The sequence below is a fragment of the Crocodylus siamensis genome, chromosome 11 (assembly GCF_052110815.1).
Source record: "Crocodylus siamensis isolate JL-2025a chromosome 11, ASM5211081v1, whole genome shotgun sequence".
NCBI classification, from domain to species: Eukaryota; Metazoa; Chordata; order Crocodylia; family Crocodylidae; genus Crocodylus; species Crocodylus siamensis.
In genome coordinates, this window is record NC_143405.1 from 61,868,503 (window position 1) to 61,894,365 (window position 25,863).

The window sequence follows — 25,863 nt, forward strand, 5'->3', positions numbered from 1 at the left end:
AACTGATGACATTGAGGACAGTCTAATGAGAATAAGCATAACTATCCTTTTACTACAACAGTTGCTTTTCACAGCTCATGGCAAAGTTAGCTTGATAGTGTGGCATAGAGAAGATTATGCCACCATTTCCTATGCGAGCATATAGGAAAAATGTATTTTAGGGCCCCAGTTTTGCATGTACTGTGGCCAATACAAACCTCTATTGATTACAACGGAACACGAATCATGCTCTTTGCACATGTAAGTTCAGTGTCCTTTGATACTTATATATCATTTTAGAGTCCTAAATTGAAATTTAATTTGAATTTTTTCCCTTTTGTTAGTTGTTTGCTTTGATGCCAAGATAAACTTCGATGACAATGCAGAGTTTAGGCAAAAGGAGATATTTGCCATGGATGACAAGTCTGAGAATGAGCCCATAGAAAATGAGGCTGCCAAGTATGACTTAAAGTACATAGGACTGGATGGAAACATTGCTTGCTTTGGTAAGGAAAAAATATATCTGTGTGGAGCTCAGTGCAGTGGTTCATAAATGGCTCACAGCAAGTCAGAGCTCTCTGCTTCAAAAAATATTCCCAAATGCTGACCAGCTAATCCATTAGATCAGGGGCGGGCAAAATACGTTCCATGGCTTGGATCCCTCCCACAGAGTGATTTTGCCCACCTCATGACTGGTACCTCAACCTCCCTGAACAGTGCTGGGACACCCCTTTCCTATGCCCCATGTTGAGCTGGCAGGGCTTGAGGCTGCCACTACTGCAGGCATCCCCTAGTGAGCTGTGGGCTGGCACGGGATGGGGTGCCCCAGTGCTGCCTCCCTCCCCCAGCCCCAGCCCCAGCCCAGTCCTGGATGCTGCAAGTGCGTGGTGGGGTGTGGAGTGCACCCCGGGCCAGGAGAGGGCTGCCCGTGGAGCTTGCGCCCATTGCAGGGGCATGTGGGCAGCAGATCGTGGCTCTGACCCAGCCCTGGTCCTGCGCTGTCATCACCCCACGACCCTGCCCTGTGATCCCGGCCTTGCTCCCCCATCCTGCTCCTGGACACTGCTGCCTAGGGTCCCATCCCACATAGGGCGTTTTAGTGAGCTGTTGTGCGCGGGGGCTGGAGGGTGCTGACCCAGCCTGTGACAGCTCACCGAAACAGCCTGTGTGGCCCTCGGGCTCAAAACATTGCCCACCCCGCGTTAGATTAATCAAAGGAACAGACAGCATCGTTGGAAATCTGTTAACAGTAGAGATATCTAAATGCATCAGATTAGAGGCCCTACATTTTTTATTATGAATCGTTTAAAGGGACATCAGCAACTTGCAAATCACATTCTCAGTTGATAGTGATAATTTATCTACTATTGTTACAGTCCTTGCTGCATTTAAAAATGCATAGGGAATATAGGATGTCATCTGTGTTGAAGCAAATGTTAATAAAACTTCATGGAAGTTAACTTCATAGAAGAAATCCCGCAATTTGAAACAACTTGTTGAAAAAATGAATATCCAGTTTAAAATATTCTTTATGCAATTTTATCTCACCGAGGTTCATGAAATGAAACATGGTTTCTCACCCTGGCAGGGGAATTGAGATAAGTGGATGTTATTTTACTGTGGTTTAAGAAATATTTTCCCCCATTGCTCTGAGGAAGGATATTAAAAAATGTACAAAAATGAGGTGGGTCAAAATGTGGTAATCAGCTGACAAAATATAATTTAAAAAATAACACCACCTTGACTTTCCTCCTCTAGCTTCCCACTTATTCACCCTGATGGGCATCACTGAAATCTTTCCAGACTAAGGGGTCTCATTCAGACTAAGCACACTCATTCTGCCCAAATTTGATGAAAGCTGAACGTACTAAGTACCTCTGAAATCCAGACAGGCATTTGACTCCTAATTGTGGGTGTAGGTGCATCCTAGTTTGCACATTTTGGTGCAGTCCTTTTTTAAATAGTGAGAGATTTCATAGTAAGTATTGGGAGGTGTTTTTTTCTCTGTTAGTCTGGCACGCTACATTTGAAACAAATCTTAGAGTGAACAGGAAATGCATGACGTTTTATAAATAGGTCTTTTCTTGTTCTGGTAGGCCAGTTAAGTCGTATTTTCCAGAGTCTGAATTACATTTTGTGAAAAAACAAACTTTGTACCTTTACAATTGCAGTGAATGGAGCTGGGCTTGCCATGGCCACCTGTGATATCATTTCTCTTAATGGTGGAAAACCAGCCAACTTCCTGGACCTCGGTGGAGGTGTGAAAGAAGCCCAAGTATATCAAGCCTTCAAACTGCTCAGTGCTGATCCTAAGGTAACATGGTTGTCTTTGAAAAGGATGCTTTATCGTACCTTTCCAGCCCCTGCCAAAATATACCTGAAAATATCACTGATAGCCTGGTGAACACTGAGGGTAACGTACCTGGATGATGGGCTGCTGGTTAAGACACAGGACTGGTTCAGTTTCCAGTTCAGTCTCACACTTTCTGTGGACAAGTTGCTTATTGCCTGTGGCTATATCCAGAAAGGGATATAGGCATTGCCAGCTTTTGGGCTGGCTGTAGAGATGTGTAAGCTCAGTTAATAGGGTGTGTTCCTCTTGAGGTGTGATTTACTGCTTTGGGACTCCTCTTCAGTCAGGCCTCTCTCCTGGGGTCTGGCCACAAGGGATTTAGATGCAGAGTTGGTCCACCCTGCCAGCATGGAGGGAGGTCAGGATATCTGGAGAAACAGAACCTCAAGTGCCCTTAAGACCTTTGCTGGGGAAAACCTTAAGCCTCTACAGACACCTGTAGCTCTTGTCAACATGATATCAGGGTATCTGTTGGCATAAAGCTTCTCCTCATCCTGTTCCAAATCCTCATGCTGATTGATGGCCGCTATCTCTGTGGAAGTCGGTGAAGCTGTGCTGAAGGACACCAGTGAAACATTGAGCCCAAACCACATATATAGCTCATGTCTCTACTTCTCTAATTCATGTTTTTTCCTTTCCTCCCTTTCATTTACTTTGTCTTCTCTGTTTTCTTTTTGACGTCATCTCTCTGCTCGTCTCCTCTTTTTTCAGCTGAGGAATTGCCATCTTTTGAAACTAGAGCGATGCCTTCTCCCAGCTTATTTCTCTTCACTTCTCTTTGCAGGCTGCCTTTCCTCCTCTAGCTTCCCACTCTTTTCTGGAGTGACTGCTTAGTGTGTCCCGATGGACAGATATTTTTTCTAAGAAAAGGGACTTGCGGAAAACTCTGCCCTAAGGCACACAGTAAATAGGAATGTCAGAGTCTGTTGTAAGTACAAGAAGGGGCTTGGTCCAGCACAGTTTTCGAAATTATTGCCCTCATCCATTTTTAAGTTATTAACCTCCTTTCCCTTGACTCAGCCCCCGCACACTAGTTATTGTTCCCTGGCTTTTATGTTTAAGTCACCTAAAAGGCTTTGTCTGGTTTAAATCAGGCACTTCTGAACTGCCTCTCATCAGCTCTGTGATTTGACTGATTTCACTTTTATCTCCTGGCACTACGGCCATCAGAGATGCGGTCTCAGTTCAGGATGAGATAAGCTGGAACTCGCCGCTCATTTTTGGCAGTAATTTATGAAGAATGCATGTAGGATTAAATTACAATTACCGTGGATCCATCTCCGTATTACATCCCGACACACTGCCTGCACCAGGGTTTGGGTGCTAAGAGGCCTCAACCTTGGTACATATGTAATCGTCCTTCTTTCTGTGCTACTAAAAATCATCTATAAGTTTGTTTAACCATTTAAAAACACGTTTCACATCTTTGGTCTATAGCAAGCATATGGCAGTTTCATGTCTAGTACTTCGTCTGCCTGAATCGTGTGCTCTCCACTGGAAAAGCCATGGACAAGATAATCTAATGAGCTTTCTCCAGTTCTTAACTAATATTGAGCTTCAGGCAGCAAGGGTTATTTTGGTTAATGCAGTACTTGCAGTTCATAGGTGGTCATTAATTACCCTCCAACGTTTAACATAATTCCCACCTTATCGGAGAAAAGAAAGAATTGTTCTTGGGAGCTTCCAGGCCAATTAATGATTGTTAATGTCTCCAAACAGCATTGAGCCTCTGAGGAAAACATAAACCAGAGAATACCCTGAGGGCTTCTGACTGCAGCATAGCACTGAACTCTTAACTGTGCTGAAATATGGCACTGGGAGCACTGGGGACTCTACCAGAGATTTAAATCTTCCTGGGGGAAAGCAAAAGATCAAGTGTGCTTTAAAATAAGTCTCTGTGTAAGTAAGCCTAGTGAAGAGGAGGGGAATTGAAGGGCGTTCTTGTAGCTTGATAATGTGAAATGACTGTTGTCAAGGCAGCACTTTTTAAAAAGGTACCGGTCTCATTTCTTGGCGAATTCCTCCACCCCCGCCCCTAGAAACCAAACTAGATGGAGGCTTTAAAATGGAAACAGCGCTTTACAAATAGTCACGTGCCTGTGCTTTTCATCCCTTACCAGTCCTGGTTCCTGCTTTGTAGGGCTGCATATGTCAGAGAAGCTGTTGCAATGGTTTTAACTCCTTCTTTGGACTGAACAGCTGTCTATTTTTTTTCCCCCCTTCCTCAGTCCTTCCCTTTTGCATGCGTTCCTGTGGTGCATGTGCTTTGGAAGGAGTTGAACTCCCCCTCCTCTCCTTCACCCCCAGAGAGGGACAGAAGGTGCCTAGCCTCTTTCCTCACTTTTCCACCTGCTGAAACGTCATTGCTCCTTCAGTCCTCCTGTAACATGGAAAAGGAGTTTGCATTCTTTGGTATCTCAGGGATGTACTGGACAGTCCCCAGCAGAGAGATGGGCCAGCAGAGGCTGTTACAGCCTCTCCAAGTGCTGCCTGTGTTCAACTCTTGTTCACAACCATGGACCTATTGTTATGCACATCACCTCTATACCTAGGAACCTAGACCCTGACCCCGTTCTCCCCAAAAGTTTTAAGAGGTCTAGACTGAGCAGAAAGGATGGGCTTGTTACTTCCACGTATGGAAGGATGGGCTAGTGGACTACCGGATTTAAGACGCTTGGGTTTGGATCCCAGATCAGCCACTGACTTTATCCCTCAGTTTGGGCAAGCCGGTCGATCCACTTTGTCCATCAGTTTTCTGTCTGTTAAATGGAGATGATAATAGTCCTCTGCCTTACAGGCAACATAAAACACACTGGTGATGGAAAGATACTCAGCTGGTAGAGTAATGAGGGTCACATGGGCAGTTAAAGTCCGCTCAGAAGCTGTAAGCATTTCTGTTTTGCTATTAACTAAACTAACACAGAAGGTCAGGCGCAGAGATTAAATTTAAAGGTAACGCTGTAAAAAGAAAAGAAAAGGACGGAAATTATTTTTTAATGAAATGTCCTGCTTTTTTTAATGCTGCCATTGATAATAGCAAGAGATTAACCAATTCAGCAGATGCTAACAAGTGTTTGCTTGCCATACATACAGAACAATGATAGTGACTGCCTGATACGAACATTTCTCCAGGAAAACATTGTATAGTGACATCCGTTAACTTGCATAAAGGAGACGACAAATGCCAAACACAAGTAAAACTTAATTTGTTTTTCCTTCAGCCATCTCGTAGTCCAAACGCAGTTCATTGTTGTACGAATATGGAAGAAGCATTTTTATTCCTGTCACTTCCCTTAGCCTGTTTGCTTATGTTGACTGCATCCCTCCGTCCACCTTCGTGAAGGAAAAATAATGACACTGATGTGTCTTGTCATTAAGTTGTATGTGAAGCAGAGGTCTTGGGGCATTTCATTTTCTAGACTTCTGAGGCAGTGAACAGAATTCGGAAAGAGATCATTAGGTATTTTGCAATTCACTTATTTTCCAGCTGTGGTTACCATGAAAGTAATATGGTTTATCCAGGCTTATTATATCAGATATTTTTATCATCCGCATAGCCTTTTGTCTGAAGAGAGCTGAAGTGTTTGTTTCCATGAAGGTTGTGGGCCATCGCATAGCAGCTGAAGGGGGCTGTCTTTTGCTAATGTATTTTGTCTTTTGCTGTATTTTGCTAATGCATTTTGTCTTTTGCTAATGTAGCAGAGGGTTGAGTTGGATCAGTAAGAGCTTTCCAAAACATAAAAATAGTAAAATTACATTTCACACTTAAACCACTAAATCGTTCGATGCACCTGTTCTTTTTTGTGGGTGAGTGCGGTGGCTCAGTTTATGCCTGCCATGCTCAGTAACAGGTAAGGAAGACCAGGCTGGCGTTGCATCAGTATCTGTGAGGACTACAAGAGCCTGACTGAACCCTTCTCTCCTGCCAGGGATGTGAACTAAGAATTCAAACTTCATGCCCTCATTCCAAACTAATTTATGATAAAGCTGAGGTTTTTGCAGTCCCGAAGCCTATCTGTGTGGACATGTCCCATTCTCAGCAGGTGTGTGCCCCAGCGTATGTTCAGAATTAAACTTTAGGGTATAATGCTACATTAACCTTTTGAATTCTGCAGAAACAAAGGAGTTCAAGGACAGCAAAGTAGATTATGTTCCTTCCTATACATCCCCATGGAACTTTCTATTGACTTCCACTCAGCTGTGTCTTTGCAGCCGATTCATTGATGCCCAGTGTTCACATAAGCTCTTTGTGGCAGGGATGTACAGCACCCAGTGCACTTGGCTCTGGGCCCATAGCTGCACTGCATCCATACAGATAATAAATCAGAATAATATCCAGGGGCATGATTTGAAAGCAGCGTGTTTGCATGGGTATATAATGTGTCCTGCAGAATCTTTTAATGCTGGTGGCAAGGTGAGAGAAGAGAAGAACCAAGCTTGCTTGTGAGTGAGATTTGCAATTTAGTGAAGATCAAGAGCAGGATTGTTAACTAAAGAGAGAACACATGAACCGTAGCTTATTTTTATTGCTTGGCTTCTTGTGTTTTCCCACATCTTTCTCAGTCAGTTGAGGTTGGGCTGGTTTTAATGAATGAAAAGTGTCGTTGTTTTGTCACCATCCCAAGTACTTTTGCCTGGGTAGGGAAAGGGCTTTATAAAAAGAAAATTCTTCTTTAAACACTGGTTCAGCTCCCAGCTCTGAAACATAGGTGCTCACTTTGGTGTCACTATTCTCTCCAGTTGCTGGGACCAGGGAGGTCACAGCCAAGCCCGGATTCTCCCCCAGTCCTGCAGGTTTTACAGACAAAGAGGGATCTGCAAACTGCTGGATTCAGAGTGGGCAAAGGAGCTTTGTTCATCTTTAGGGAACAAGCCTTAGCATCCCCGGGTGAGAAATATCATGTCAAGGTTTAAAGAACTGATAGTTAAACAACCACAGTAACAGGGCCCATTATAGTGGAGTAGGATGTAGGAGGATAACCTGTTGGTCATTCTCTGCATGTGGCAGACAATAGGGTTTCCCAAAGTTGTAAGGATGCCAGACCTCAGAACATTAGTATCTGATGACCATCTCCCCCAGCGTCCAGTATCAATATGTATGCAGCTATGGCAAATAAAATGAAAGGTAAATAGTGTTCAGTTCTAGGTGCATTGCAGTGCGTTAGCATTGGATGTGTTTGAATTGTCAGATTGCTTGTCATTTCAGATAACGTACAGAGCACTGTATTCTTATGCAGTCATTAGGAACCCTTTTGCTTTCTCATTCAAATATCAGGCACCCCGTCCACACCTCATTACCCATCTGTTCTCTGTACAGCATGAAAAGACTTTATGCTTTGCATGTTTTCTGTCTCACAGAATAGGGTGAAGCATGGGACACAGCTTTAAGTCCTTGAAAAGCCACAGCTGGAGAATTGCTGTAGTGAAAAATGTCCATAGAGGCTGCATGCTAAAAGTGGTGGATTTCCTTGAGGGTAAAAGCAATCCCTAATTATTTAATTCTGGGTTCGGAGCCAAGTTGTTTAATTTGGACTCTGGCAAAAACCTTGCCCTATGGCCAGTCCCTCAGGGTGATATATTAAACAAAAAAAATGGGGAGTGGGGTGGACTGTTGCTGTGCAGCTCTGAGTGACCGTCATAAGATGCCTTTCGTGTTACAGAAGCACTGAGCACCCCGTGCTTGCAGTGACTCGACCTAAACGTCGGGTATTAAGCACTTCTTGATAACACCAGGTGGGTGTCTAATGACAGAGGTGATTCGATTAGCAGGCTGTCTTGAAAACGTAAGACTTCAACCTTCGAATTTTGTCGTTCTGCTGTCTGTAACACTCGTCTGCCTCGGGGGGATGCTGTGAAGATTAATTGAAGATTACATTTTACGTGAAAGACGTAAAGTGGTATCCAGGTGCCAGGCTACAGCTGCTGCTTCATTTCCTGTTTACAAAGCGCATTCCCACCCCCCCCGGGCTTTGTACACTGAGAAGCACCCTAATCGTGGCGTTGACACCAAAGTCAGTCGGCTTCCTGCTAATGAATTGATGCAGCGCATTTCATTTGCTTCAGCTGCTGGATTTGCTGTTTTATTAATAATAATTCTGTGTCCCTGGGGGTGCAGTTGAGCTCAGAGCCCGTTTTGCAAAGATCTCTGCAAAGACCCAGCCTTGCTTCCCCCAGAGGTTCCAGATCAGTGATTGAGCTGGGAGGAAGGCATTGCGTCTCCTTACTCCGTAGTGCAGATGAAGGTATAACACATTAGCTTGAGAGAGGTTTATTGGAAAGGGGTGCTAGGATTTTCTGCCTGTGATGAAGTGAACAGAAATAGATCATTTTGTTTGGAACCACAATAGAAGCGTGGAGGAGATTCTTAAATGGCTGTTAACCGTTTTGAAATTCTGGATGTGTTGGCTCATGGGGATTTTGAAAGCATCACGTTCCTATCATAACATCCTAGTGATTAGGGACAGAAAAGACCTTTCTGATCCCTGAAGCACCTTGCAAGGCTTGAAAAAGAGTGCAAGGAGTGTGTCCCGTTCTCTGTATCAGGAATATGCAAATGCCGTAGCTTTAATTCACAGCAGTAGGGCTGCTTATGGGTGACGGTATTGTTCCCTTTTGCTTGGTGTCTTAATGCAGTGGCGCTCAACCTCTGGCCCATTCTCCAGCCTGGGGATAACCACAGGGCTGGATATGTCAATTGGGTGAGCAGTGGCAACCTTAATTGTCATGGCTTCCAAAGCCACAGCATTTATTGCTGCCACTGCTCCCCTGCTGCCAAGTTACAGGACCCATGGGGAGCCCTGCAGGTCAGATAACACAGCCCCATGTGCCAGATTGTGCCGGAGCTGAGGGTTGCCCTACTGCTGGATCCAGTGCGTGAGGTTGGGTTGGAGAGCAAGATTGTAAAGATTGTACCTTCAGACCAACCCCATGTGCTGACCCCAGGCTGGCATGCGGCCTATGGATGGATGTTGCCCACAAATTGGCCCTGTACCACCCATCTGGCCTGCCACTGCCTTAGTGCTTTAATTTAGTTTCATCTGAGCTGTATCTGTGAGAAGTTTTGCAACTGAGGTTAATAAAATCCTGTCCAAAATGAATTTATAAGAATTTATAAGTCTTCTTTCAGAGTCCTAGCATTAGAAATACAGACTTTCATCTCATCTAGGGTTTTTATTCTTAAAAGAACTTGATACCTTATTGCCAGGATTATTTATGGAAATCTGTGATCTGACTCTTCTGCTTCAAAAAAAAATTTTTTTAAAGATAATTGCAGTATCTATGCACTTCAGTGGTTGCTGCAAAGCACCACTTGTTCATGCCCAGTTCTTTCTGGAGAAGGGGATTGCAGGGTCAGATTGTTGGTCCTTGCCTATGACGCACTCCCACTGTGGTCCTCAAAACCGGGGCACAGTCAGAGCGGGGCTAGCGAGGTGTGGCCTGCCACAGGATTCAGGGTCTCTGAGTCCTGATGGACGTAGCTGGTGGCGACAGGGGATGAGCAAAGGCTGTGCAAATACAGCCCTTGCTCACCTCTCTACTGCCCAACCCCAACTATCGGTCCTGGGACTCTGCTGTTGCTGCCACCCAGATGCAGACCCACACTGCCCCCACCAGAACCACTGCAGCTGCTCCTAACCCCACAGGTCTGGTCTGGGAGGTGTGGATCTAGCCCAGGGCTTGTAGTAAGTTTGACCCTCCCTGAGCTAGGCGTATTGCTGGGTTCCACATACTGAGATTTCTTTCTAGCTCAAATAATAAAAGTTGCAGCGAGTCTTGTAAGCTATGCACCGAGCGTGTTGGGTCTTTTGCCGAATACCTGGTAGGAGTCACTATATATTATAGCACGTGAGTCTTCAGTGCCTAGTTAAAGGCAATGACATGCCAGCCTAATAGATCGGAAAAGTATTTGATTCTTTATTATACTTTACAATTTGCTTAGATTTTTTTAAAGGCTCATTTTGACTCATATTACAATGCATTAAATGTGAGACGTGAAGAGGTTTTTGGGTACCATAGTCAAGTTGGTAGTTCATCCCACTGGGATGAGTAATTGATTATGAATCTTATTACAGATAATCCATCTTGCACGTTTAGAGGGCAGACGAGACTCTAATCAAATTATAAGGTCATATAGGTAGGAAATAAAGCATAATTAGAAGTCTTAGATTACCCTGGTTAGCAAAGTTATTCTATAGAGGAAAGAGCATTTTAATAGCCATTAATATGAAGTGCTTGGCTTGTTAAAGCTGTCAGAGAAAGCATTTGTTCCTTCCATCAATATGAAAGGTTTTGGTCATCTCACCCTCGGCTGTCCTAATGGAGATAAATCTTAAGTGGGAACTTATATATATCAAGCTGGGTAGGACATGATGTTCTTCTGACTTCAGTATTAAAATGAGCAGTTTGATTTCTGTCATTTTAGAAGCCCTCTCAGTATATTATACAAAATCATTGCTGAAGAATACCCCTAGATCTTGGCATTTCTGTGTCCAGACACCCTTCTTTTAAAAATGTTGGTGATATGTTAAACTCTACTTTAATTTGCTATGGTGATATGTTAAACTCGTTGCAATTTTTTTTTTTAATAAAGCTAAGAATCCAGTTCGGCAAAGGTTACTAAGTGAAATGACTGTGCCTAGAGAGGGGTCTGCAGTCTTAAGTAAGGGAAGAGGTTTTTATGATTGAACTGAAACCAGGTATATCACCTTCCTGCAGCAGCTGCACAAATCTGGTCATCACGAGAGTGAGATGGGAGGCATTTCTGTAGAAATCTTGCTGCTGTACTTGACCCTGCAATGAGAATGATCTCCAGACAACTTTACACTCTTTTTATATGTGGTGTATTAGGAATGGTGGAGAGTAGGTAGTGACATTTTAAATCATAGATGAATTCTGTGTGTCATCTAACAGTGAGATGGGGGGAGTGGGGCAGTGTGATAATGTGAAAACATTATTAAGGATAACTTTTTAAGAAAGTCTAAGTAATACGTGGCTCTAGTAACTGCCAAGGCTGAAGGAAAAGACCTATTATTAATCCATTCCAGCTACCGTGTTAAATTCAGATCTCGAATTCTTGAAAGATCTGGTTATGCTCTCTGAAAGAACAGGATATTGCTGAGGGGGGTTCCTATTCCTCTCCACTTCTGAGAGGCAGTGCCTGTCTCTTCTCTTGTCTCTCTCTCTCTAATTTCGCTCCTTTACTCTCTAGAGTTTCCCTGTTAGATTATGATTTACTCCATTTCAGACAGAAAGGAAGTCCTTTTATTCTTTTATTGAACTCCTAAGTTCAATCAGTTTGATCACATTTTCAGGGTAACTTCACTCTAATTTGGATGGCAACTTTCTCAGAGTCAGAGCTTCATTTTCTGAGAGTATGCATTTATATGCACTTCCAGGATCATCCACTGGGAATTGCCTTTCACAACTGGAGGAGTTTTCTGTAAGCAAAGTACTTTGCACATGCATATCTGTTAGCATTCCCATGAGGCGGCCATCGCATAGCCTCGCTAATTATTTTTCATTCAGTTTATCTATGGTTTCTTCATTAATCGTTATCTGTTAGCACTCTAGCATTTTGCAAACATCCCATTTTTTCTCAGCTAAAACTCCAATAGGATACTTTTTGTGCAAACATTCTGGATGTCTTGTTCTAGCACTTGGAGACTTAAGTTAGCAAACATTATACCCAAAAAAATCCACTCAAAGCATTAACCCTTAACATTTTGGATTGCGTTTTATCATTTGCTAATGATATAGTCATACAGTCATTGGTCAAATTCCTTTTTGTGCCAGGTAAACTCCTAGGAAGAATTCTGTATTTTTGCAGATTGTTTCTTTTCTGCCAGGACTCTCAGTGGATTTAAGTGGGTTTTTTTTCCACCCCTCCTTTTCTGTGAGCCCGCACTGAGCTATGATTTAGTACATTCTCCTTCCATATTACAGGATGCTACTTTAATTTGCTGTGGACACACTGTGCAATGTATTAGGGAGAAAAGTGATTTTAATGTCTTTATTTGATAAATGGAATGTAATATTGTGTCTCAACTGATGATGTTGATTTATGTTTGAAAACTAGCACATTTAGAAAGATAAGGCATGGATCTTTGCTAACTACGACAGATGAGTTCATACAAGGTCTAGAATTTTAAAAATTGATATTCACCCGAATTCCTTTTCTTTTGTGTCAGATGAAATATATTTCCTCAGTAAACTAAGTGTCTGATCCTATTTCTGGGAACTCCCATTGACTTTAAAAGAAGTTGTATTTGATGCTCAGCTTGTCTTCATATAGATTATAAGCTTTTGGGGGCAGATGGTGTCTTTATTCTGGTTATATGCACAGTACCCTGGGATGCCAGTCCTCAACTCATAACATGTAGCATTATGGCAAAATGCCAAGTATAAATATTAAACTAATATGCCTTCATTGAAATCATTTAAAAGATCTTTAAAAGTCCTTCCTATTTAGCAGTTAAGAGTTTAGATTTAATACAGAAAAACCCCACAGATTTTTAAAAGCACCCATTTAATTCTAATCCTATTGAAGTGATAGAACTGATTGGAAAAGTGGGGTGCTTTTCCCAGAAACTTTGGCTTTTTTAAGTTAAAAATTATAACCTTAGAATTTTTAGGCAAAAGAAATTTTATTTTATAACAGCAGAAATAACCGTTTCTGAAGGAAAGAAGACTTATTCCAGTAAAAAAATGTTGAGTTGAAAACTTGATTTCCAAATAGTTTTAATGGAAATTGTCAAACATTTCTAGCACAGTGCTTTTGCATAACCCACTAAAGAATTACATATATGAGTTTATAATAAATATATGTCAAGTTAAATGGTAGCTATATAGTCTACAAGCAGAAAGATTTTATAGAACCTTTTCACAAAGTGTTCATATCTGTGGCTGCTGGAAAGAACAAGATACCTTTGCAAAAGGTTTTTATTTCAGAAAGGAAAGAAAAACCTGAATTGAGAGAGGTGAATAAGAATGAAAAGACCTTCCCACCCTCACATCCTCTAATTTTGTGTACAAGTCACAGAATCATAGACAATGAGGGCTGGAAGGGACCCTAGGAAGTCGCATCTAGTCCAACCCCCTGCTCCAAGCAGGACCAGCCCCAGCCCCAGCCCCAGCCCCAGCCCCAGCCCCAGCCCCAGCCCCAGCCCCAGCCCCAGCCACATCATCCCAGCCAAGGCTTCATCTAGCCAGGCCTTAAAACCTCCAAGGATGGAGAGTCCACCACTTCTCTGAGTAGCCTGTTCCAGTGTTTTACTACTCTTCTCTTGAGAAAATTCTTCCTGATATCTAACCTAAGCTTCCCTTGCTGCAACTTGAGAGCGTCGCTTGTGTCATCTGTCACCACTGAGACCAGTCCAGCTCCATCCTCTTTCAAACCCCACTTCAGATACGTGAAGGCTGCTATAAAATCCACTCTCAGCCTTCTCTGCTCCAGACTGAATAAGCCCAGTTCCTGCAGCCTCTCACCAGTCCTGTCCCCCAGCCCCGAACCATTTTTGTTTCCCTCCTCTGGACTCTCTCAATTTGTCCACATCCTTTCTGTAGTGGGGGACCCAAAACTGGACACAGTACTCCAAATGTGGCCTCGGCAGTGCTGAATAGAAGGGAAGAATCACCTCCCTTAACTTATTGGCAACAGTCCTACCAGCCCAGCCCAGGATGCCGGTTGGCTTCTTGGCAGCAAGGGCATACTGCTGGCTCATATTCACTTTATTGTCCACTGTCAACCCCAAGTCCTTTTCTGCAGAGCTGGTTTCTGCAGAGCCCAACCAATCAGCCCCCAGCCTGTACTGGTATATGGGATTCTTTCATCCTAAGTGCAGGACTTGGCACTTGTCCTTGTTGACCCTCATGAGGTTCCTTTTGGCTCAACCCTCCAGTTTGTCGAGGTCACTCTGAATCCTAGCCCTGCCCTCCAGTGTATCTGCTACTCCCCCCAGCTTGGTATCATCTGCAGACTTGCTGAGGGTGCACTCTATGCCATCTTCCATGTCGTTGATGAAGATATTGAACAAAACCAGTCCCAGAACCAACCCCTGGGGCACTTGACTTGATACTGGCTGCCAGCTAGACATCAAGCCATTGATTTCTACCTTCTGAGCCCAACGCTTCAGTGAGTTTTCTATCTGCCTTACAGTCCATTCATCCAACCGTTACTTCCTTAGGTTGCCTGCGAGAATATTGTGGGAGACTATATCAAAAGCCTTGTTAAAATCAAGGTACACCACATCCACCAGTCTCCCTGCACCACAGAGCCAGTTACCTCGTCATAGAAGGTAATCAGGTTGATAAGGCATGACTTGCCCCTGGTGAATCCATGCTGTTCCTAATCACCTTCTCCTCCTCAAAGTGCTTAGAAATGGATTCCTTAAGGATCTGCTGTATGATTTTTCCAGGGACTTGGGTGAGGCTGACTGGTCTGTAGTTCCCTGGATCCTCCTTCTTCCCTTTCTTAAATATAGGCATATTTGCCCTTTTCAAATCATCCAGGACCTCTCCCAATTGCCATGAGTTTTCAAAGATGATGGCCAATGGCTCTGCAGTCACAACTGCCTTAGCACCCTCGGGTGCATCCCATTTGGCCCCATGGACTTATATATGTCCAGCTTTTTTAAATAGTCCCGAACCTGTTCTTTGCCACTGCTGGCTGCTCACCTCCTTGCCAAACAGTGCTGCCTGGTGCAGTAGTCTGGGAGCTGACCTTACCTGTGAAGATGGAGGCAAAAAAGGCATTAAGCACTTTAGCCTTTTGTGCATCTTCTGTCACTAGGCTGCCTCCCCCATCCAGCAAGGGACCCACATTTTCCCTGATCCTCCTCTTGTAGAAACCCTTCTCATTCCCCTGGCGTCTGGAGTATGCCAGGCTTTGTGCTAGTTGAGACTGATTTCCAGCGAGTGAAGAAATTTACTTCTCATTGCAGCAACAGTCAAATGTTAAAGTGGCATATTTTGACTGTGTGTCTGGTGGTTTGGGAAGAAAAATTAGGCCTAACAAATAATGTCATATTTTTCACTTTTTCACTTTTTTGACTGCAGCTGCAATTTATATTAATGGTTCAAAGATGACTGATGTCTATATTGAAATATTTGTATTATAGAGTTGTGAGCGAAGCAGGAAGAAATATTTTTGAGCAGGCTTTAATTTCCTTTTCCTCATAACTTTGAATTACAGTGCAACTGTGCTCCTTAATTTTTTAAGAATAGACTTTTCTGATTTCACTTAACATTGTGCAGACTGGTACATGCACAACAACATACAGGTGCAGATTTTTAAAGGAGACTTCAGAATTCAAGCCAACATCTATATGCCCGTCTCTCAGGGACTTTTGGTAATCCCAGACGTACCCACACAGCAAACTAAATGAATTTAGTCAATTTAATTTATATTCTCAGTGACCATCATATGCACACAAGGATAAGGATAAATCCACACATGATTTTATATGGTGGTGTATACTGTAACAGCAAGCTATATTCCCATGGTGGTCACACAGCCTGTTTCACTACTTAGTACAGCTTCTTCCACAATCAAAGCTAAGCACTTTCCAATGGAGTATACGCAAAATGGACTTAGAGCCATTATTTGTTACAAGCCATCCATAGACCTTTAACATGTGAATTAGACCTGTGAAGTCAGCTGCAGTTAGGCACAACTGTTCACTTGCATGCACTAGCTTGCTGAATATGTGTATGGGGTTATATGATAATTACACATGCAAAAGTTGCATGCACTTTGTTAAAAAACCTAGCCCTACTTGTTTAATGTGAACATGAGCAAACCAATGAGCTGATCTGAAGTTTCCCACATTTAAGCTGTGAAAGACTGAAGGGGAAGAGGAAACACTCTTGTCTGGTGTGCATTAATAGCATTTAGGAACTTTTGAGCCAAGTGTAGTCACCGGGCCTTTAGAGGTCATGACAGAGCTCTCTTTTCATGCAGAGAGAAGTTTAGCAGCTATACCAGAGTGCTAACAACAAACCACATGCTAGAGACACCGAATTTCATTTCCTACCGGCTGAGATTGTGGCTATAACTGGTGTTCCATTTACCAAAAGGAGAAAAAAAAAATCTTTAATTTAGTTTACAAACACATGGCAGATTGAGTTGTATTCACAAATGAACTCCAACTGAGAATGTTATTAAGCATGAGAGTTAATACAAAGCTTTATTCTTTTTGACAAGGCAGTGCCGACTGTATGTGATTAAAGCAGAAGCTTTAAAGTACATGTCCCCCATTGATCATAGATTTTGAATTAATAGAGAGATGGAGAAAAAGTAAACAATTCTTATTGAGGAAAGAGAGACAATTAAATGCTTGTGGGGTGTAGACTAAAATAAAGCTTTGAAAAAAAAAAAGTTGCCAACAGTTTATTTATTTTTTAACTAAATCCTGATTAAGTTACCCACCTAGAATACCATGATAAGTCTGCCCAATCTTTCAGAAAACACAAAGAAAGAAAAAATCAATTATTGGGGGAAATGAATGAATGTGCAGAGTCAATATTTTATAGCAGGTGATGAAACTTGAATGCCTGATGCCCAGCAAATCATTTGATTTAAAGGTTTGGGACTGCAATGCATGACTTTTCATTGAAGAAATATAAAAGAGCAAATTACTGTTCGCTGGAAAGTCACAGAAACCTTATCAGAATTGTTTAGTTCCTGCTGGTCCCTGGAGGTTTTCCTCTTCAACCACTGATTGAGTATGTGCTCTCTGAATTGTGAAGGATTTGCCTTTCATCAAAACTTTCATGGGGCCCTTACACATTTGTTGCTGGAATTTTGTGTGTTGCTTTGCAAAGAAACTCAAATATACTTTTGTTTTTACTTTGTCTTACATAGAACAGATGTAATTGAACTGAAAGGATAAAATAAAAGCAGTTTACACAAAACCCAAATCTACATTTCAGCAATTTCAGCCCATTTCCCATAACAATGCTAAAAATCCTTTACTTAATTTTGTTTCATTTCCATCCAAGAACACAGCAGTACTGTTGCCAGTCGGTATCAAGTAGACATGCATGTTCAGCCCCTTCATCCAGCCCACAGAGCAGGTTTTCTCCATTGACTTATTACTATTTTTGGCCCCTCTTCCTCCTTATATAGGAGTGGTGAAATACTTGAACTCCATGCCACCAAATTGTCTCAGCAGGAAGGTGCGTAGTGAAAGCCAACCACGTCCCGTTACCTTCACCATCAAAGGGCATTTTTCCATGTGCTATGAGACGCAGCACAGCACATGAATTAGCAACCCACACTAATCAAAAGTGCAGCGCGTGGTGTGTATCAGTGTCACCGCGCATCCCTGTGCTAAAAAAAAATGATGGAAGGGTGCTTTCAACTAAAGCTCATTGAACATGTTTTCTTTCAAAGCGATGCTGATACACACAACGTGGAAGGCTGCCGGAGCGCATCAGTTTCTGTGCTACAACTGATTTGATTAATCGAGTCTGGTCTGATGTATCGGCTTTCCAGTGAAAAGCAAAAATCAAATGCCAAAATATATAGGTATTTAGCATGTATTTTATTATAATGAATAGGCTTCCAAATTGCTTTAAAACTAAATATATCAATAAAACACTGTGTTCAACTGATACCTATATATATATGTATGCGTTTCATTTCCATAATAGAAAAACATGGATTTGGGACATTTTCAACAAGAGAATTTGGGATTTTTAAACAGAGAAAACCAGTATCCATGGTGATAAAGCATGCTGTACCTTTTCTCTTTGGCTCCTTGCTTGATGATATTTCATGTCTTTATGAGCTGCGCCTGGCTGATTTCAGTCAACCTGTTTTCCAGACAATACACATTGTAGTGTTGCTGACCAGTGGCTCTTCAGCAAATCTGTGTTATTCTGCATCTTGACTTTATAGCTCAGGAATGAACCTTGGAACAAGACTCAAGTTTTGCCACCGTACAAATCGTTGTCAGCAATTACGCTGCTGTTTGATATTGCCAGATGCCCTCATGACACTTCTGTGATCATAACCAACTAATGGTAATATATCTGGCTTTTGTACTTTTTGGAGAGTTAAGAATAAATTGACAAGCGAAGCCTTTCTGCTAAGATAAAATGCCTGGCCACAAACACAACCAGATCTGTAGAGTGCAGAAATGGATAATGTTTGCAATTTCTCAGTGTGTTGGGGCTTAAACATCTGAAAGCTATTTGTCTTCATTAGAAGAGTAATCTGGATTGTATGTTCAGAGAATCTGAATGTTTTATGTCATAAAAAGATGCTCATTAATTTAATGCTTAAGAGGAGAGAGAAGAGACAGTGGTTAATTCGTGATCTCTCTCACTGTTTAGACTCATCCTGCCCCTAATGTGATCCCCAGTGTGTTCAGCTAGATCTCTTGAGCCAGCAACTACTTGGCTCAGGAGGTCCTGAGCTAATCCTGAGGATAATACAGGACATGAGCACCCAGAATTTTGTTGAGTGAGCTCTGGAGAGGGGTTTTAATATCAAATTTCAGTGTGCAGGAATCAGTCCCACATTTGCTGTATCCTGCAATTGTCAAAAACAGCAATCAAACTCACAGATGTAGCTCATGTGATAAAGGACAGAGAACTTGCATTTGTATGTATCCTTACCCGTTTAGTAGCTTTTGGGATAGTAGTCGTAACAGGATCAATTGAATGCCTTATCCCCTGAATTACAATTAAATTAATTGCCCGACAGCTTGCCATTAAAGGCATTTTTTTGCAAAAATCTAGTTGGCATAATAAAAGATACCACTTCTACCATGAGCTCTGATTCCTTATCCCTTAAACTGATAGAGGTCCTGATTATTTATTCATTTGTAATGTGCCTGATTTGCACTGCCCCTTCTCCTACTGAGTAGTTCCTCACCCCACAAATAGTCTTCATGCTGCTGCTTTTACTGGGGCTGCTTGTGGCAGAAGGGACTGCTTATCCAAAAGGAGAGGCGTTGAACCAGACCCACAATGATAAGTTCCTTCATATCTTTCAACAAATACAAGTGAAGAGAAATGCTCTGATTTAGTACAGATAATCCTCTTCCTCCTCCTTCATTTCCCCGTGTATTTCTAAGGTAGGTTTTTCACAAGCGGCATTCTCACAGCCCTGCAGCAAACCATTAAAATATCGGGGCAATCGGCTGCACTTTTTCTGCATGCTCCACAGTAATTTAAGTCTGTGGTACCTTGCGTGCATAATAAACCTGGAGGGGGGTTGTGAAAGGAGTCAGATTTTACCTTCCCTTTTAAAGCTGCTTTATTTAAAAAAAAGAAAAAAGCATTTGGCAGGACAGAGCTGCTATGGAGGCTTGGAGTAAAGCCCTGATTGCCCTGTCAGTCAGAGCTCGGAGGAACTTGGAACTTCGCAGATTGATGCTTGACAGAATAATTAGAAAACTGTCACTTGAAGTAACCGCTCTAGTGTTCCCTAAAGAAATGCGCCTATGCCAAATGTGCGCTGTCCAAATCTAGAGGTTAAATGTTCAGTAAGACAAAACATAGCGTGTCACTAGAGAAAATTACTTTAAACACGTTGCGGAAATGATGCTCCACCAACCTCTACACTACGACTACACCGTTTATTGAACCCACCTGCTTTCATCTCGCCCCGGTGTTCAAGAGCTTTTGAGCCTTGTGCTGTTAGTGTGATCTTAATAGTTTAGTGAGGCATTGACATTTTAAGCAAAATAGGGGCTTTGGGATTTATTTTGTTGTTGTTGCTGTTTCAAGTGAAAACATTTATAATACTGCTTTTCGCTTCTCTGTAGGCTCTTAACACAGCTGCCGTCACCGCCATATCCGAGTGCCTTTCGCTAGGGTTAGAATCGTAGAAAAGTTAGGGAAGAGGCTTGGAGTCCAGGCCCCCTTGCTCAAGGCGGGATTGTGTCCGGCTAAGCCAGTCCAGACTTTGGGATGTGACTTATACCCGTCATGCAGGCTAGTGTCTCTGTGGGTCTTCTTTTTACTTCTTTATTTTTATACTGTGTCTTAGCTGGTGACGGCAGGTCCGAGAAGTGCATTGTGGGGTTGTAGCAGAAAATGGCAAAGTTTGCTGTGGCTCTTAGCTCCTGTGGAAATTGCCCCTGTAATCTCAAACTGGCTCCCCAAAAACCTCTGTGCCCTGGACGGAGGAGCTTAAGGACCATAACAACTGTTGAACCAGCACTGGTTTATCTTTGCCCAGTGTCTGCAAGTGGCTGAATCTAATTGTGCATAATTAACAGATTGAAAAGCAACTCGTCCAAGGAGGCAGTGGTAGAAAATCGTCCAAGGTGGTGGTGGGGTTCCTCCTGTGTGTGCTTTAGTAGCATTATATACCCAAGTGAGCTTGGAAGGACATGCTACCCAGTTTCCTTCCTGTGGTTATATGTGCTACCTACAAGCTGTGGACAGCAAACCTTTAGCTTATTTCCTTGGGCAGGTAAAGAAAGGAAGTCTTTGCCAAGCAATTTAAATCAAGTTATTGTTTATGCCGTGTCCATGCTCCTCTATGATAGCCCTTTCATAAGGTATCTAGCCCCTTGTCTAGGCAGGGCAGATGCCTGGAAAGAAGTATAATAAGCTTGGCTTGTGTAGTCACACTGCTAATATTTACCCTCTGCAGTGCGACCTAGGGTTTATAATTCGATAGCATTGATGCTGTTGGAGTATTTGCCCAGTCTGTTCATGAATCCTCTGCTAATGCAGTGTGAGGTTAAGGCGGCCATAAGAGTGATTTATGATACAAGTAAAATATGTCGCCCTTCCAAGTGATTAACAATATTACAAAGATACTTTGCTCAGTTTTTGACCCACATACTTAAGATCAGTCAATAATTTACAGTGAACTTCCTTCTTATCTGTAAGCCACGAGGCTGGATCCCGTAATGCTGATTCATGCACCTGCAGCTCTGGTCATGAGAGAGCCTGAACGGGTAAGAGTTACTCGTGTGGAAGCGGTGGAGAATCATTAGCAATGTAAGCAGAGACTTCAGTTCTCTATTCTTTTTTTTGTTTTTTTGAAGCAGCTGTATTTGCAATGGATCTGTCAATCAGCAGCGGAAATGTCTTTCATTTTGAGAACTACAAATATGATTATTCCTCGAAGCTCAGTGCCTATATAAATTTGGTGGCTGGAACTAACAATAATCTTGAAGTTGTCTTCTGTGAGAGCTAGCTATGAAATTTCAGAACTGTCAGAGGAAGCAAAGAGATCTGTTTCAGCACACAATTGAAGCCCGACTTGCCTCTCCATGGCATCAGTTCCTCGACTTCTGATAGCACCATTGATATCACAGCACTTAGTGCTGACTTGCACCAGCCTAGCTCAAATCGGAGGAGGTCCTTAATAAATATAATTAGTTCTTTTTCCATGCAGCTTGATCTGAAATGTTTTTTATAGTCCTGTTGGCATGGAAATGTTTCTTCAGTTTATAGTTTATCATCACTCTTCAGGGTTTGGCATTTATTATACCTACCTCCACAGATTACACGGAGCGCACGTGTTCGTTTTGACAGTTTGGGGCCTCTGTAAACTCATGAGCTCCCCTCTTTTTTATGAATAGAATTTATTCTTGTACCCTTCAGCGTGGATCCGAACGTCCATTATGTACTGGAAAACAGATTGTCTGGGGGAGTGAAACAGGGCCGTCAAGGAGTCATCAGCATAGGATAGCTCTGCCTTGGAAGAGGGTTGTTGCAAACAGAGCCGTGGGCTTCCTACAGTATTCTGTCAGCACCCCTGAATTGAATGGGGTTGCCCTTGGGAAAATCCCAGCAGAAGGACAGGGAAGGGGGCACTGACCATCCAAAAGCTTGCAGAGAAGATTTTTTTTTCCAGCTATTTAAGTTGGTCTAATAAAAGATATCAGATTTATCCAAGAAACCTTGTTTGCCTATGTCCTTAGACCAACACGGCTACAACCTATGCCTATAAAAGTGAAGTGCACTCTAAGCAACAGGAGAGACATTTCATCAGCATAACTAAAGCCTTCAGCAGAAAGGCAGGAGGTAAAGATGGACCTGGACTCCTTTCATGGCTGGTGCAGAAGTCTAAACGTTCCTGGCAGGGGTGTGCCAGAAGAAGGGAGTTGCAGCCAGAAGTTTATTGTTTTGCCTATGCCTGTACCTGTGTTTTGCTGTGTTCCTTGATTTAGGTGTTGCATGCTCCCCAAAGGATTAAAGTTAAGGTAGTGTAACGGGAGTGTGTGCATGGAGGGGGTGGAAGAGGAAGACTGCATTGGGCAACTGGAGGAGCAGCTTTGGGTACCGCCTTTGGGGAGAGCTGGGAGCATGCCTGAGCAGGCTGACTTAGCAATAGCATTTGGCCTTTGCTCAGCCCCAGCTACCTAGACACAGGGTGGGTCCAATACTAGTGACTTTATTTGGGAGTTTGGGGAGCCTAGACCAGTGACTTTATTTGGGCATTTTCCTGGCTACAGCAGATGTGATAATAACCCTTCAGAATTCCCTGTGATTTCACAAGCCACCATATAAATTTTGAAACACGGCATAAACCGCTTTTATACAGACTGGGAGATGCTGTGTCAGTGACAGAATTGTTTCTATGGAAACCACGTTCCTCCAAAAGAATAGCAACTAGAAAGCTAAATAAATGGCAGAAGATATATAATGATGTGCAATGCTATAACTTTATCATCGCCACTTCTTTGGGGGACCCCGCAGAACGCATCTGTATCTGTCTCCCATGAGAGCTATCACTCCCAGCTCCTGGCAATAAAGTCCTTGCAGAATTCTACCCTGTCCCATATGGATTTATGTTCTCATTTCTTTCCTCTCTCACATACGCCTATTTTCCACACATGTTCCTGACACATTTTTATCATAACAAGTTCAAGTAAACCTCTCCTTATCTTGCTGTTATTCTCCTAGTTGTATCATAGCTTTCCTACCCTGAGGTATTGTAAAAATGTTCAAGCTTTCCCCTCTTGTAAATATTTTTAAAGCACCATGGCGAATTTTGATGTCAGTAAACATGTGGATGGGGACGGTTTATCTTTTGAAAGCGTTTCTACTTAGGATTCAATAAATGGGACCAAAGGCATAGACGCTTGGTTCTCCCCAGACATAAATGCCTGTGCCGTTGTAAATCGAAGGAGTGTGATGATGAGCAGCAAAAGCAATGGTGTGACACCCTGCAACACCCTTGCAAGGATCTTGAGGCACCCCAGGGTGCTGTGGCACTCTATTTGAGAATCACTGCCTTAAAGTTAGGTAAGCTCATACATTCTTTTTTCAGAATAAGATGTAATAATCTCTTACATGCAATGGTATCAGCCCCATCTCTGAATTTTGACAGTGGACGTGCAAAGCATAGAAAACACTGATGTGGGAAAAGCATGTTGAAGGACTGGAGCACCAGGGGCCAAATTCTGATGTCAGCTACACCATTACCAAACAAGAGTGACCCTCGTGGAGTGAGCAGAGTAACTCTAGATTTGCAGCTGATTTTGCAGTCTGGCTTTAGACAAGTGCTGTTACTCAGTACAAAAGGAATCCGAACTCGTGGCAGAGGTGATATCTTTTATTTAGACCGCCTAGATAGTTGCAAAAAAATTCTTTATTTGCAGGCTTTCAGGTGCACACACCCTTCCACAGGCGTAGGAGAAAGGAAAGATTGTAAAATTTCTCCTAGGTGGAAATGAAAATTTGTATTTCGCAGGAGAGCTGAAGGTCTTGTAAGATCTCCTGGTTGGAATAGTTCCTGTTGTGCAGATTAGGCTCAGATAAAAGAACAGTCTGTTTACCTCGATGTTGTCTGGTGTCAGGATGTTGAATCGTATTGCCTTCTGGTTATGATATTTCATATTTCACAGGAGGATGCTCTTCTGGTCACTCGGTGCACATTTTTATTTTTCCACACCTTCCCCACCCACATTTTTATTCTGGCTTATCAAATACCAAGAAGTATTAATATATTTTTGGGTTCCTCTTTCTCACAAACATGATGGCCCTTCACAAAAAAAAAAAAATCTCCTTCCCGCAGGTACCAACTTTATTCTTACTAAAAATGTAGCTTACCGAAATAACTTTATTTTTACTAAAAATCACCTGTGAAATCAGCAGAGTTCCTTGCATGCACTGTTGGGTCGGGGCCTGTAACCTTGGGTGTATCTGAGTGTTAATTAATTTAATACATCAGCAGCTTAGAAGAAGAGGAATATAGGAAAAACCCAGTCTTCCTGCTTGCAGAAATAGGCAACTTTTAGGATTCAATAAGTTATTCTGACACCTAATATTTTCTTAATCCAGTTATCAGCACATCTGTAGCAGCAGGTAGAAGACAAAGGTAACTGGAAAGGTGTAATAGGTTTAGACTTGTATCTTATACCAAAGACCAGATTTCATACCAGATGTATATTTGAAAGGCATGAGAGCAGAGAAGGAGGACTGATGGCTTGGGAAATTGCAATAAACGATGCTGATACCAAAGGACACCAGTAAAACCACAACACCTACGGCCATCAGGATGGCTGAATTCAGTGCTATTATTTTAATGATCTGTTATAAACTGTCCAAACGCCTCGACCCAGCACTGCTAAAGTTAATCAGCCAAGGGGAAAGTTCAGAAAGTGCAGAGCCGAGCTGTCATACTGCAATGCCAGGCTTTTTAGCATATGGCCGTACAAATAAGCAGTCCCACCACACTAGGCTCCATAACCCTCCTCTTCTCAGCCCAGCCACCCCAGCCTTTCCCTGCCTCCATTCCAGGCAGGCATCCACTCAGTTTTGACCTAATGTACAGGTGGAAAAACTGAGGTGCACAATCATTAAGGCCCAGCTTTCGCAAGAAACCATGAGTTTTTTTATGTGACCAAACTGAGATTTTGGAGGGTTTGAATTTCCCACCCCCGGAGAAGTGCCGAGCGTGCTATTCAGTGGAAGGTACTGACATGACCGAGGCCACCTAGGTCATCCATGGAAGAGAGAGATCTGCTGTCTCATGGTCTTCTACTATGAGCATTTGATCATACAGCTTCTCTTTGTTCTCTTTGGATGCTGACTTTTCTCAGAGTTAATGTTTTGTAGCTGTTAATCTCTCTGTTTGCAGACACTGTTACTGAAAGGAAGGGAGACATTATTTTGTATGCATATTAATTTTCCAATATGTTTTTTTTTCCCCTCCAACGAACATAAACACAAATTCTGCCTTATCTTAAGAACAAGTCTTTTTTGGTAGTAAATTTTCTAATTGAATACATCCAGTTGGCATTCTGATAGCTTGTCACTTTGCACATGTTGTCTGACAGGGTAGCCCTGTTTTCTCCCAGCTCATGCTAGTTGTGTGCCAATATAAATGCATATGATAATAACTTGCTATTGTGTATAGTCTTTTGATAAATGTAATGTCAACATTTTCCTGAATCTGTTGTGGTATTTTCCTCAAAGTAAATGGTTATGAAATAATGAAACCCTGCTTTGTTTTTCATATTCATGGACACTCTGAACCTCACAGAGGATTTTCTTTTCTTCTGAACTTCAGAGAATGTTGGGTTTTTTACCCCCATGACCCGTATGTGCTTTGT

The 25,863-nt window shown here is 42.5% G+C and overlaps 1 protein-coding gene across 3 annotated transcripts in view; it reads left to right on the forward strand.

Annotated features, from left to right (window-relative positions):
* SUCLG2 (succinate-CoA ligase GDP-forming subunit beta) overlaps window positions 1-25,863 on the forward strand; it is a 164,608-nt gene that overhangs the window by 94,233 nt on the left and 44,512 nt on the right. For all 3 annotated transcript variants that reach the window (XM_090022437.1, XM_090022438.1, XM_090022439.1), the window contains exons 8-9: window positions 324-485; window positions 2,151-2,293. In XM_090022437.1, the coding sequence (XP_089878563.1) occupies window positions 324-485; window positions 2,151-2,293 (305 nt within the window). The remainder of the gene's footprint in view (window positions 1-323; window positions 486-2,150; window positions 2,294-25,863) is intronic.